This window comes from Girardinichthys multiradiatus, chromosome 13 (assembly GCF_021462225.1).
Source record: "Girardinichthys multiradiatus isolate DD_20200921_A chromosome 13, DD_fGirMul_XY1, whole genome shotgun sequence".
NCBI lineage: Eukaryota > Metazoa > Chordata > Actinopteri > Cyprinodontiformes > Goodeidae > Girardinichthys > Girardinichthys multiradiatus.
The window spans coordinates 5,686,691-5,700,561 of NC_061806.1; the positions used below are offsets into that span (position 1 = coordinate 5,686,691).

The 13,871-nt window shown below is 38.4% G+C and overlaps 1 protein-coding gene across 5 annotated transcripts in view; it reads right to left on the bottom strand.

Moving 5' to 3' along the window:
• Positions 1–7,670, bottom strand: part of thsd7aa (thrombospondin, type I, domain containing 7Aa) — a 180,326-nt gene extending 172,656 nt beyond the window's left edge. For all 5 annotated transcript variants that reach the window (XR_007041014.1, XR_007041012.1, XR_007041013.1 and 2 more), the window contains exon 1: positions 7,266–7,670. Coding sequence is in view for 2 of the 5 variants with exons in the window: in XM_047383876.1 (XP_047239832.1) it covers positions 7,266–7,386 (121 nt within the window). In the remaining 3 variants the exon portion in view is untranslated. The remainder of the gene's footprint in view (positions 1–7,265) is intronic.
• Positions 7,671–13,871: the final 6,201 nt, after the last annotated feature.

A 13,871-nucleotide genomic window follows, 5' to 3' on the forward strand; every position in this document is an offset into this window, starting at 1 on the left:
GTTAATACCACATCACTATGCACAGGGGTAAAAGAGGAGCCTGATATAAAAACATGGAGTTCAGACCAAAGCACTGCCCTTCTACTTTATATAGACCAAAACTGAATGATTTAGGTGTGAAAAGGAAGGATTTAAAAGCATGTTATGTCCCCTTTAAATGTGACTCAATACACAGTGCTGATTTTGACATATATGTTGGCATCTGGATCCTACTTAGGTCACAGTTTATGACCTAATTTATACATCCAACACAAACAACTTAAAATATGTAATAATGCATAAACGGCACAAGTCATGCAAAAAAAAATCTAAAAGCACCCTACCTAAATTGAAGCTAGATTTGTTTTGTATGAAATATCTATTTTTGCCCAATTTTATTGGCATTATTGCTTCGTGTGTACAGGCATGGCATAAAGTCTGTCTATTAGTTCAGCTAAACTAAAATGGGAAATAAAGTAGGTAATATGAAAAAATACAGAGGAAAAGGGAAGGGAAATGTAGCTTTAGCTGTACAGGCTGTGCTCTGACCAATAAGATCATCCTGGACATCATGAGAAAATGTCCACACAAGAATACTGATGGACTGATCCTGTAGCACCACCAGTATTCCTTTCCACTAAACTTACCAAAAGGCAAGTAGCGGTCATAACACAGAGAACAGACACTGCGCTGGTAATGAGATGTGTGAGGGATCTCGTGTAGTTGTATCTGTATTTGTGCTTTCAATTCAATATTAATCTCAACTGTCAAACCCAACAGACATCCATCACTGTTCATGGACCTATGCCAAAGTATTGCTCTAATATTTATCTCAAAAAGGAATGATGCAGGTGTCTTGGGCAAAAAGTTGAATGGACTGATTTTTAACCTTGGGTGAAGGATTAAACCCAGAGCTTGGCTAACTGTAGTTCACTTAGATGTCTAAAACTGATTAAGATGTTTACGAAACCCAAATGATGCAATTTTAATCAAGACAGCTATGGACAGGTTGACATAGTTTAGGTGTATTTTCACACATTACTTCAAATGTTCGTTGCTAGATTCTTCAGTTGCTCTGTTAGACTGTCTGTTACCCATGCTCCATTTTCTGTTCTTCTCTATTTTCATTATTAAAACTTTCACCATGCACCAACCTTTATCAACTTTCCACAAGAGATGCTGGTCATCTTCTACACTGCCATCATACAGTCATTTTGGTTATGTGTAATTAAATTACTTTTTTTTATTGAAAGCAACAAAATTTGATTGGAGAAAGGTGAACATTTATTTCCTGAAAGAACTGAATATTTAATAAATTACATCAATGTTAACTACTGTCTTTTGTGATTTGCTCTACTGTCTTTAGGGCAAATCTAAAACTTGAAAAAAGAGACTGTATCCCTGCAGTCACTGGGCAGGGAGCAGTGTAAAGACAGGAACTAACTCTAAACAATCATGGAACTAACACAGAAATACATGGAATAAAAAATCATGCATACTGAGACTAAGCTGAAGACAGCTTAGAATCACAAGGTAACTCAACATGTTTTTGGACTGAGTGAGAGAACCAGAACACCAGGAGAAAATTGTCAACGAATTTGAAAAACATGGAGGCTCCAAACTAAAAGGTCTGCACAGCCAAGACTGAAAACACATAACTTTCTGTTGAGAGGCAAATAACCACTTCAAATCATGTCCTATTATCAAAACAATCTGTTGCTAAAGGTTAATAACATATATTCCAGTTTATATTAATTTTTTTTTTTCTTGAAGTGACATTACAATTTACACATAAACCATCCTTTGCTTGAGAATCACACTGGTTTTGAAAGACCAAATGACTGGCATATTCATACTGTAAGGCATCTTTGGAAATCCAGTGTAGATGACCTCCATCACAGCTGTACCTTCTTCAATTGCTTGTGTTGTAAATGGCTGAACAAGGGAGTAAACACTTGATTGTGGAAGGCTGGGGTGTTTCTGCAATCATCCTCGCCGACTTCACACTATTGTCATTCTCGCGAGAACCCTCTCAGCTCTGAGGTTAAAGGTCATCTTCATGACAGGACAGTGAGGAATCGGCAGTGTGTGCCACTTGTGGGGTGGGTGAAACAATGAGAGGGCCATGTATCTGCTATTTGTGCACCACATGGACATAACAGACACTGAGGAAGATTTATGCGTGCAACCTTCTTCATTCACCATTTGCTTTATTTATTACTGTATTTGGTCGCAATTCTTCTAATTTCAGACACAAATACAGCAGAGGCAGAAGTCCTTTCGAAATAATTGTGCACTGATTTTGGATGGGGGGTGAATTATAATGTTTTATTTTGCTTAGAATGTTTTTTTAAACTTGCTGTGGCACAGGTCAGATCATCAGCTACTGTATATGAACTTTGTTCCTCGTCCAAAGTTCATTTAAACTCCATTATAACTACCTCACCTTAGTATTAACTCATTACATATTTAAAAAAAATACATTTAAGTTAGACTACTGAGTGTCATGTACAACTGAGGTCAAATAGAATGCTTTACTAATAAAATAAAGAAAACTTACAAAAATGGTCTTGCAAATGGAGAACAGACATGAAACTTGGGAACTGGACCGGGCGTGGAAGGCAAAAAAAGGCAGAGACGAGGAACTTTGCAGAGGATGGAGGAAACAAAAGAATCCAGCGAGGAACAAAGTGAACAGGTAAATACAGAAATGTCAAGCAAACCAGATGAGCTAATCAGAGGAAATGAGTTGCTGGTGAGGCAGAGAGAATGCAGAGTAGCAGAAAGAGGGAGGAGAAATCTAGCAGGAAAATAACCCTTAGATGTATAAAGAGCACTAAAACACAAAAGAATGAACAAATAAGGAAAACCTTCAATAATAATAAGCATAAGGAAATACCTTAAGCAAGACCTAAAGACAATAAACAACAAATATGTGTTCAAAATACATACACAGCAGAATATCAAAACCCAACAACACAGAATCTTGACACTGAGAGGAAACATGATGACAATAAATAAACAGTATTTTGCAATGGGAGAAAATATAGGGAAAGCATAGCACTGGGTACTTTTCTGCCACACTAACCACTGTCATCAAGACCAGATGTAGTAGAGGGTACCAAATCATTTTCCTTTGGGAAATAACCTTTCTTCTGAAGTCCTGGGTACAGGAGTTAGGGTTAGGGTGTAAAAAGGCACAAGGTTAAGATTGGAAGGTCAAGGCATGCATAGCGGTAGCAACAAACATGGTTGGGTTGAGTTGGGCTGTCCATAGTAATAGGAATGTATTGCAAATATTTTGTGTGTGTGTGTGTGTGTGTGTGTGCGTGCGTGTGTGTGTGTGCGTGTGTGTGTGTGTGTGTAAGAGAGAGAGAGAGAGCGGAGGGATTTATATAACCCTAAATAGCCCCTATTCATTTGCTCTTTCTGCGGGTGACTTGACAGAGGAACAGTCCCTCCAGTTTTAATTGGTCCCTGCATTGGTTTTCTGAGTAGAGATGTTTGTTGTCCTGTGGCAAACCCACATGGTGTAAACTGACCCTAGTGGGGATGGGTACAAGGTGGCTCACAAAGGACAATAGGAGCACTTTCACAATAATCCCAAGGAACAAAAGGATTAAATGCATTTCAATCTTATCAGTTTTAACAGTTTTATTAAAAAACAATATAAGTGTAAAGTTATATGTATAAATATAAAAAGGAGAGAGAGAGATAGATTAATTCATTCAGTGTTTGGTTTTGGGAGCAGTGAAAAGATATTCAATACATGGCATATAGTAACATAATAAGACTACCTTTTTAGAAACAATGATTTTGGGTGGTGTTAAATTATTTAATATGGAACATATTAGACAATTATATAATTTCCTTTATCATGGCTCAATGGTCATATACCAAAGCTGCCTTTTGCTTGCAAATGGATCTATCTTGTTAACAACAAAGTAAAAATATGTTTCAATGTATCTGGCCTTATACCTTAAACCAAAATAAAAGGTAGTACAGAATGTCCTACAGTATAGTTTTACAGAAAAAGCAAACTAAATACACCATGTGAATGCCACAAACTTTCTTTGATTATTGAAGTGATTATACTTCAGTTTTAAAGAGTAATCGCTGTGGAAGGTTTTGGCTAGAACACCAGACTTTAATCTCACTTCTGTCAGTCTGCCCCAAGGCAGCTGTGGCTGCAATGTAGTCTACAACTGTCTACAACTACAACAGTGTGTCAGTATGTGTATAAATGGGTAGATGACTGATTGTAGTGTAAAGCAAGTGGTAGTTCTTGGACTTGATAACACGCCGTACAAGTGCAGGACATTTACCATTTTATCCCAAACAGATGTGTATCATACTTATCTCGATATAACATGAACATTCAGGTCAGTGAAATCCCTTTAAAACGTGTTAAAGTTACATATTTTTGTATTTATTGAAGTGGCTTTTGCATTACTTTGATATTGACTCCTTTAAATAGTCATTTAATACTATTTTTTGTTGTGAGATCGAATAAAAATCAACAAAAACACATGTGTGTCATGTTCTGAATGAGACTGGTGACCACTAGTGACTGACAGATTCCTTATTGCATACTTGAGTGGCATCTGACATTGATAGTTTGGTCCAAATATATGTACTGTTACACTTCTACTTTCTAGAATTCCTTCAGTCAAGTAAGTTATTGCCCGGTTAGATTTAATGATGCCATGTAAAACATTACCTGGGGAGATCATAGACATGAATTTGTTTTTCATTTTGGTCCTTGAGTTTTGGGTTTCTTTATAAACATCTGTTTCTTCCCTGATATTTATATTCTCTTAGTTTTACTATAACAATTTTAGGAGCTGCGGTAGACTTTGTAATGTATTAAATCTCTGTGTCCAGCATTTAGGCTATCTCCAATGCTGCTTAAATGGTGTGCAACCTTCACCAACAGTGTAAGAAAGTAGGTCATCGGTTGCTTTACAGTGCATTTTTATAACTGCACATCTATGTAAACAAACATTCAATGCAAAAATATGCCCAAACCTTTAACTAATTATGCTTCACAAAAATCAGCCTGCATGTAAATATGCAATGCTGAACTGCGTTGAATTCTGAAGTTCCCACTGTGTCCCTAGTACATGTCTGTTGTTTCGTTTATAATATGTATCATGCTTTACAACAATAACTTGAGAGGTACTAAATTAGTTCTACGGGTAATTCTAGACAGAAGTCTAGCACTAAAATGTTTGTATTATATTGTATCAAAGTAAAAGTGACTTGAGATTTAAATATACCAAATACACTAACTTTCCATAATGGTTTGCCACTGTTCTAAATATTGCTGGTGCTGTCCTCTGACAGCCAACCAAGCAGACATAGGTAAGCTAAGAGCCAATGCAGTAAGGCCAGAGGAAACATATAAACATGTCTATACTGTATCTAGGTTAACTTTGTCTGGCCAATCTGCTCTGGTTTCTCTATCCCTAATCTCTTCCTCTGCTTTAATACGGTAGAAGGTAGAGCACATAATACTAGGAAAGGATTTTCCATCCACAGGGTGTGAACAATGAATACAACAAAAAATCAGATGACAATAACAGAAATAATCATACATATATTTTATATATATAATATATATATATATATATATATATATATGATTAATATATATATTATTAATAACAAAATGTTACCAGTTTATTACTTTATGGAATTTTAATTATATTATATATATTTTTCTCTTTTGTTTTATGTTTTTTTTTTTTGTTAAAAATAACATTGAATATTCAATACTAAAATGTTGGCTTTGAAACTCACTCAGTCTGAGCAAGTTATTTTTTAAATAAGTATATGAAATATGCTAAATATGAAACCTGATTTCTTAACCTTCTGGATCAACAAACAGTCTTAACTTGATTGTTTACCAGAATACTAGCATTATGGAAAGGGTCAAGAGTACAAAAAAAACTGAAATCTGATAACTGAAGTAATGTCTGCAACATAAAAACAGTATTGATGCATTTTGCAGCATACATCACCTTTACATCAGTAAAGTCAGTAAAATATTCTTCATGGTATTTTAGGTTGGTGTTTCTTAGTAGTTGCTCAAAATACTGGTAATTGACATAAATTATTCTAAAAGTTAAGAAAAAAGATCACATTCATTTTGTGGGGGAAACAGCTCAGAATAAACCTGCATGTTTACTATTTTTAAAAACAAATCATTGCTCTAGATTTTATGTGGAAGAAAGCTCTCGTTGATACCATGTTTGTTTGTTCTTTTGTGTGGGGGGTGTGGGGGGGTGGAGGGGGATTGGATAGCACAATCTCAGTGAAACTCATACAAAGATGAAGAGAAAGTGAAAGATTAAACAGTAGAGAAATAGAGCATTGATCTTAAGTTGCACCAAAAGGGTACCTCAATCCCAATGGATCAATGGAGATCCATACCCTTACTCCTGGTCTCATGATTACTCCTCTGGTCTCCTCCCCTCTTCCTTCCTCTCCTTCACTCTGATCACTGGACCATGCATCAGTATTGTCCATCTGACCACGTGCTGCTCTCTCACGGTAAATGAGACTCAGCCATCACCACCCAAAACAGCACAAGCAGAAAGCTCTGTATCATGCTGCCTTCAGTGTGAAGCTTCCGAACTCACCTCAATATAAACATCTCAATTTATGTCTAGGTGATTTATAAATAAAATGACATGAACTGGTTTTAACAAAAAATAAAACTGCCTTTTCAACAATGAAATCCAGTGGACTTTTAGTGTTGTAGGTTATACCCTCTTACCCTACTTAGAAAAGAACTACATGCACCTATTGTGCAAAAACCATTTCTCATCAACACACCAGACTATTGTAAATGAGTCCAGTGGATGCTGAGGAGTCCCAACTGCCTGGATTCATTCTCACACAACCAGAACCAGATAGTAGACTGCACATCTCACACCTTCACCAGCCATTTGGGGGTCAATAGACATTCCCTTTTGGGACTGCAGTAAATATGTTAACACATTAATTTGTAGCAAGATGGCTCCAGTGCATTTCCTTTTGCCACATAAACTTCAGCTGTAAATAAAGGTGCTTTTCATACACAGAATAGACTAGATGTAATGCTACACAGTGCAGGATAGCTTTATTGCCTATAAAAAAGGGAAATGTACAAGAACACTTTGCTTTGCACAGACATTTTTGCATCATTATCGTATCAATAAAGCAAGGGTAGCAGATGGGACCTTCATTGAACAACTGGGAATCCCCAAGACAAGTAGGTAATAAAATAAGATGGACTATACCTGTTTGCCAGATGTACAAGGGTTTAGTTTCCAATGTGGTTTGTGCATCAAGTGCCCACATGGAGAAAAAGATCAGCAATAACTTCCAGATGAAAAGCAAAGCTCCGCCAGGCAGCCCCATAGCCACCACACTGCGAGCGCTTACTTCCGAATGCAGTCAATCGCAAGCCTGGTCAACAGCAATGAGCTGAAGTGTGTTTTCTCCTTTGTCCACAACAGTGTGTCCAAGTAGAAATATTTCTGGCCAGACAAAGCTGAGGTCCATTAATGTTTTTGTGTTTCTATTTGCTTTTTCTACCCTGGCTTCTTTTGTGAGGGAATAAGCTCTGGTAGTAGAAAAAACATGAAACAATGGATCTCAAAACCCAGCCTGCTAGCGTTGCTGCATGCCGGTTTAATGCAGCGTCTCCCTCTCTGTCTTTCTCTCTCCTGCACACAGCCACATGCACACATGCCCATCCTCTCCTCCCTCCCTCTCTTCCTTGTCTATCATGCCCTTTCAAAGGACCCAGTGAAGCTGTTCAGCGAGCTGAAGTGGAAGGAAGTGTTTTGTTTGGAAAGAAAGAAAGAAAGAAAGAAAGAAAGAAAGAAAGAAAGAAAGAAAGAAAGAAAGAAAGAAAGAAAGAAAGAAAGAAAGAACACTCCTTTTGACCTGCATGACCTGACTCTACAACTTAAGAATCCATCTTAAAATAAGGAATATCTCTTTATATATATTTACAATTTTACTACTGACCTCCAAAAAGCAAAGCTTCATATGCAGTTTATATGCAGTTTAACACTGTGGCAAATGTTTCTGTTTGCAGATGGCATTTTTAAATGCATTCATAACTACCGTTGCCCTAAAGTACGGTGGCCAGGGGGTGCAAAACACTTTTACAAGTACCGAAACAAATTTACATTTCAGAAAACAAATTTACATTTCAGAAAACAAATTTACATTTCAGAAAACAAATTTACATTTCAGAAAACACTTTTACATTTCAGAAAACACTTTTACATTTCAGAAAACAAAAATTTACATTTCAGAAAACACTTTTACATTTCAGAAAACACTTTTGCATTTCAGAAAACAAATTTAAATTTCAGAAAACAAATTTACATTTCAGAAAACACTTTTACATTTCAGAAAACACTTTTACATTTCAGAAAACACTTTTACATTTCAGAAAATCAACCGGAAAGGGAATGTACCATCGCCGAGGCTGACCCGGAAGTCAGCCTCAGCGGCTACATCCTTCGAAGGCCGTATTTGTAGACCGATTATGTTACAGCGCAGCGATGAAGGCTGTCCCAATTCATGAATCATTCCGAGCAAATGCTGCCGACAAATGTGTCCTTATTTTGCCCGATTTGAAGGATGGGTCGTGAGTATCCTTCGCGGCCCATCATTTCCCATCATTCATTGCGGGTCAAAGCAGATTGGTCAAGCAGGGGAAGCCATGGTGGACCATAGCAACAAAAGCTGTGAGTAAATTGTGGAAAATTACACTTTCTGTGACACAAATTAACTTCTACAATGTTTTTAGTGTGGGAATATAACTATGTAGACGTGAAATATCTGCTTGATTTATCTAGACATCGCTTAATTTCAAACGTGCTCCGACGTGTTCGGAGTTTTCCGTTCCCGGCGTAGTAACCGGCTCGCCTCGCCAGCCCTACCGGCGGTGAGGCGAGCTAGCCCGGTAGAGATCTGACCGGACTCCCGACACTAAGCTCCCGCTAGCAGTCATCACAGTGAACGTTTAACACAAGTGATTTCTAACAGTTTATGTTATTATTTTAATTGTTACTGAAAATCGATTTAACATTTCAGGTGATATTAAGCCCTGATGGTCAGTGCTACAGGAACAGGAAACTCTTCCCTTCCATAATCCTGCAAGCAGTTTCTGAGAGCCATTTTATTGACACGTATGTGGGCTGGCCTGGGTCAGTGCATGACTCTAGGGTGCTCCGCCACAGCCCGCTGTACAGTTTATCCTCCTCCAGGGCATTTTATCCTTGCTGATGGAGGGTACCCATGCCTCCAATATCCACTCCCCCTCATCACTCCCTACAAGAGGACAAGACAAGGTGTGGGAGCCCAGCGCTTTAACAGCCATCATTCCAAAAACACGCTCTATAATAGAGCACCTCCAGCGCTTCCTGCAAGTGCTGGAGGTGCACAACACCTTTGTACCTCACTTAAGTTTTGACCTAGATCCATTTTATATATACATTATACATAATATACACACATACACATATATTTAAATTGTTTTCAGGTCATAACAGCATGCGCCATCCTCCACAACATCTGCCTTGGTGCTGGGGATGTCATGGCCCCAGAAGATGACCCAGAGGAGGCTGTAGAAGAGGATGAGGGTGAGGTCGGGACTGAGACAGTCAGCGTTGCTCTCTGGCAGGACCAGCTTTCAGCTGAGGTGTCTGCCCTGGGGGAGGTACCACCAGAACATGACTATTGTGTCAGCAAAGTATAATATTATAGATGTAATTAATTTTTGAGGGGTATAACTAATTGTAATATTTTGTGAGCACCATCTTCTAATTCTGCATTTTTCCGATTACCTCTTAGTGATGTGGCAGCCGTCAATTCAGCCAGCCCTTTAAACCCACATGATGGACGATGACGTGGACTGTGGAGAGAGGCATCACAAACATCTGCAGACCACCTGTGTGATGCTTTGCTCACCATCCAGAAAGACAAACCACAGGTCTCAGTTGCAACATCCCATCCAAGTCTCTGACCTTGTGAAAGATTTAGCCACACTGCCAGAAACTTTCTGTTCAGAAAGACATCTGCCTCTTTGTTCTGTTGAAGAGGTGTTCCAGGAACCAGTCACTCAGGCTGATCCTGCTGTCACCATTGTAAATACTTGTACATAGTTTTATTTTATGCCTTTTGTCTTGTAATCTTGATCTGTTTGAATGTTTTCTTCCCCCATTCTGTTTAAAGTGCTGTTTGTATTTTTCATAATAAATTCTGTTCATAACTTTAAATGAAGTTGATGTATTGTTAGATCAAATGCAAATAACATTAGTGACAAAAACAATTTTGAAATTTATTAGAACACCTTAAAACTTTAAGAAACAATCTGAACAAAACTTAATATTTCTTATGTAGCATCTTATTTTGGTGCCATTCTTTGGAAAACAGTCTGTCCATTCTCTGTGCCCTCATGTCCTCCCTGATCAACTCCATCATTTCCTCATCTCTGTCCCTCTTTCTTTTCTGACTCCTTCCTGCTGGCTCACTGTCTTCCTTCTCCATCTGGTTGCCCACCGCTCCGCTTGGCCCTGGAGTGTCCTCAGGGATGGAGGCAATTAGGACAGGAGGTGGTGTGGAAGGCCTCTGACCCAACACCTCATCCATAAGGACAAACCAGGGCCAAGTAGCAGCATTGGGCTTTTCACTGACTCCCTCTCCTGACCCTGGATACTTACAATCCTAAAGTTAGATGGAATAAAAAAAAAAAAGAGTTGACTAAACAGAGAAACCAACAAGACTTTTAGAAATATTTTTTTATTTGTGTGTGACATGAGAACTTCTGAACATAATCTAAATTCTTTTTTTATTTTTCAAATTGTCCCACATTGTTTTGGCCTGCAAAGGGGGTGACCTTCCCCTGTTGGTCCATCTTCTCCAGAATTGTCCTAAACCGAAAAAAGTATGTTAATCACTGGATGGATATTTATGAAAGTTAGAAAGATAGGAGTTACGGAAACTGGACAGAAACCGACTGCAAAGAATGTTGTTATTGTACCTCCAAGCCACGGTGGCTGAGTTTTTAGCTCCAGTAAAAAGGTGGTGGTTCTCACCCCTGAGCTTAATAAACTGGCCCGTCTGCTCCTTTGTCCCTAAAAAAAAAAAATATGAAAATACCAAAAAAAAACATCTTGCTTAATATCAGAGCAAACATAAAGCCTTTTTTAATTTCACATTTGTCTTAATATGAAGAAAATATTTCTATGCAAATGTCTAAAACAAGCTCTTTCAAACTTTTCACTTCTTTACTGAGATTCACTTACATTTGGAGGTGTATTCCTCGTCGGGTTTACCTGGAATCAGAAATTATAATGCTAACTGAATTATAAATAAACTTTTAAAACATATAGCACATTTCTTCATTAAAAATTCATATTGAAAAGCTTATCTATTCTCAATCACACTCTCCAGCGATACAGTTGGATTACATAAAACTGTCCATTTATTCTGGTTAACCTTAATATCACCTGAAATGTTAAATCGATTTTCAGTAACAATTAAAATAATAACATAAACTGTTAGAAATCACTTGTGTTAAACGTTCACTGTGATAATTGCCAGCTGGAACTTAGTGTCGGGAGTTTTGCTCGGAATGATTCATGAATTGGGACAGCCTTCATCGCCGCGCTGTAACGTAATCGGTCTACAAATACGGCCTTCGAAGGATGCAGCCCCTGAGGCTGACTTCCGGGTCAGCCTCGGCGTTGGTACATTCCCTTTCCGGTTGATTTTCTGAAATGTAAATTTGTTTTTTGAAATGTAAAAGTGTTTTCTGAAATGTAAATTTGTTTTCTGAAATGTAAAAGTGTTTTCTGAAATGTAAATTTGTTTTCTGAAATGTAAAAGTGTTTTCTGAAATGTAAATTTGTTTTCTGAAATATAAAAGAGTTTTCTGAAATGTAAATTTGTTTTCTGAAATGTAAAAGTGTTTTCTGAAATGTAAAAGTGTTTTCTGAAATGTAAATTTGTTTTCTGAAATGTAAATTTGTTTCGCATCTTGTTAAATTGTTTTCTGAAATGTAAAAGTGTTTTTTGAAATGTAAATTGGTTTTCTGAAATGTAAAAGTGTTTTCTGAAATGTAAATTTGTTTTCTGAAATGTAAAAGAGTTTTCTGAAATGTAAATTTGTTTTCTGAAATGTAAAAGTGTATTCTGAAATGTAAAAGTGTTTTCTGAAATGTAAATTTGTTTTCTGAAATGTAAATTTGTTTCGCATCTTGTTAAATTGTTTTCTGAAATGTAAATTTGTTTTCTAAAATGTAAATTTGTTTTGGTACTTGTAAAAGTGTTTTGCACCCCCCGGCCACCGTACTAAAGCAATACTTGTAGTAGCAATATTTACTGAACACTTCACTTGGGGATGAAGACAAAAATGTTCTTCTTTTGAAAAAAACATCTGTGCAGCATGTTCTGCATCAAAGGCTAAAACTGGGGAAAGAGTTGGTCCTCCTTAACAATCTGATCTACCAGGGTTTCTATTTCAACTTTCATTATTGTAAAGAAATACTAGCAGAGGTTCCAACTGACAAACTGTCAATACTTTAAATCCTTCAAAATTATACCTGTTGCAAATAAGTCATGTTATGTTTTGTTGTGCCCTAGCCATGAAATGAAACATGGATTGAACTGTTTACAACAAAGAGAAAAGCTTCTTTCTTCTCTGTGCGTCATACCAGATCAGGCCACCATCTTCGTCACACAATGCAATGTCCTTTGGACCTTCTTCACTTCTGTTCCTCAGAACTGTTCACATAAAAGTTTGTGTCTGCATAAATGTAAGTGTCCGCCACACAGACCTCCCTCAACACATAGAATGCACATAAACTAACAGTGAGACAATATGCAAATCAATACCAATATTGTAAAAATAAATACCAAACTTTCACAGAAAAGCCAAGGGTGTCTAAGGCAGCCACTATAGCTGTGCTTAACTGCCACAGGTGGTGAGTGCAAGGAAGAGGCACTGCTCCAACAGGGGAAAGGAAGAAACGGTGGGCGAAGAAACCAGAGGATGGCCACGGCGGGGGAGGTTGAGACAACTCAACAGGACCCCTGGGAACACATGAGCAGGCTTCTGGTGATCCACCAAAAAATGTTCGCTTCTACCCCCCAACTCCACCAAAATATCCTTACGTGCCACCTCCAGAATGTAAAACAGACCATCATAAGGAGGTTGGAATGGGGAACGATGTGTGTCATGGCGGATAAAAACATACTAAGCAGATACTAGGTATAGGCACAGATGACTGCGGAAGGCAGTAACGCGTCACCACCGGGGGCGAAAAACCTAGCATCCCCCAGGATGAACCCGATGAACCAGGAAGAAATTCCCCTGGCAGCCACAACAGCTGACCTAGGTCCAACTTCTCCAAAGAAGACTGCAGGTCTTCTTTAGCAGCAAAACACAAGCCCAACAAAACCCAGGGCAGGCAGTCAACCAAGCTGCTGTCCACCACTGAGGCCTGTAATACAGCCTTCATTGTACTGTGAAACCTTTCACAAAGGTAATTGGACTGTGGGTGGTATGCGGTGGTGCGATGGAGCTTGACCCCCAGGTTCTACGCCACATCAGTCCACCATTCAGACATGAACTGGGGACTCCTGTCGTAGGGGCGGGTCCAGTGGCACACCAAACCGAGATCCCCAGAAGGAGACGAACGCCTGACCAACACATTGATTGCCAACAAAGGAACTGTGTCTGGCCATTGGGTTGTCGTGTCCTCCATTGTCAGGAGATGGGAGAAACTTCGAGACGGGAGAAATGGACCCGCCAGGTCCACATGCACATGCTCAAAACTACCCTGGGGTATAGGAAACTGCTCCAGGGGGGCTCTGGTGTA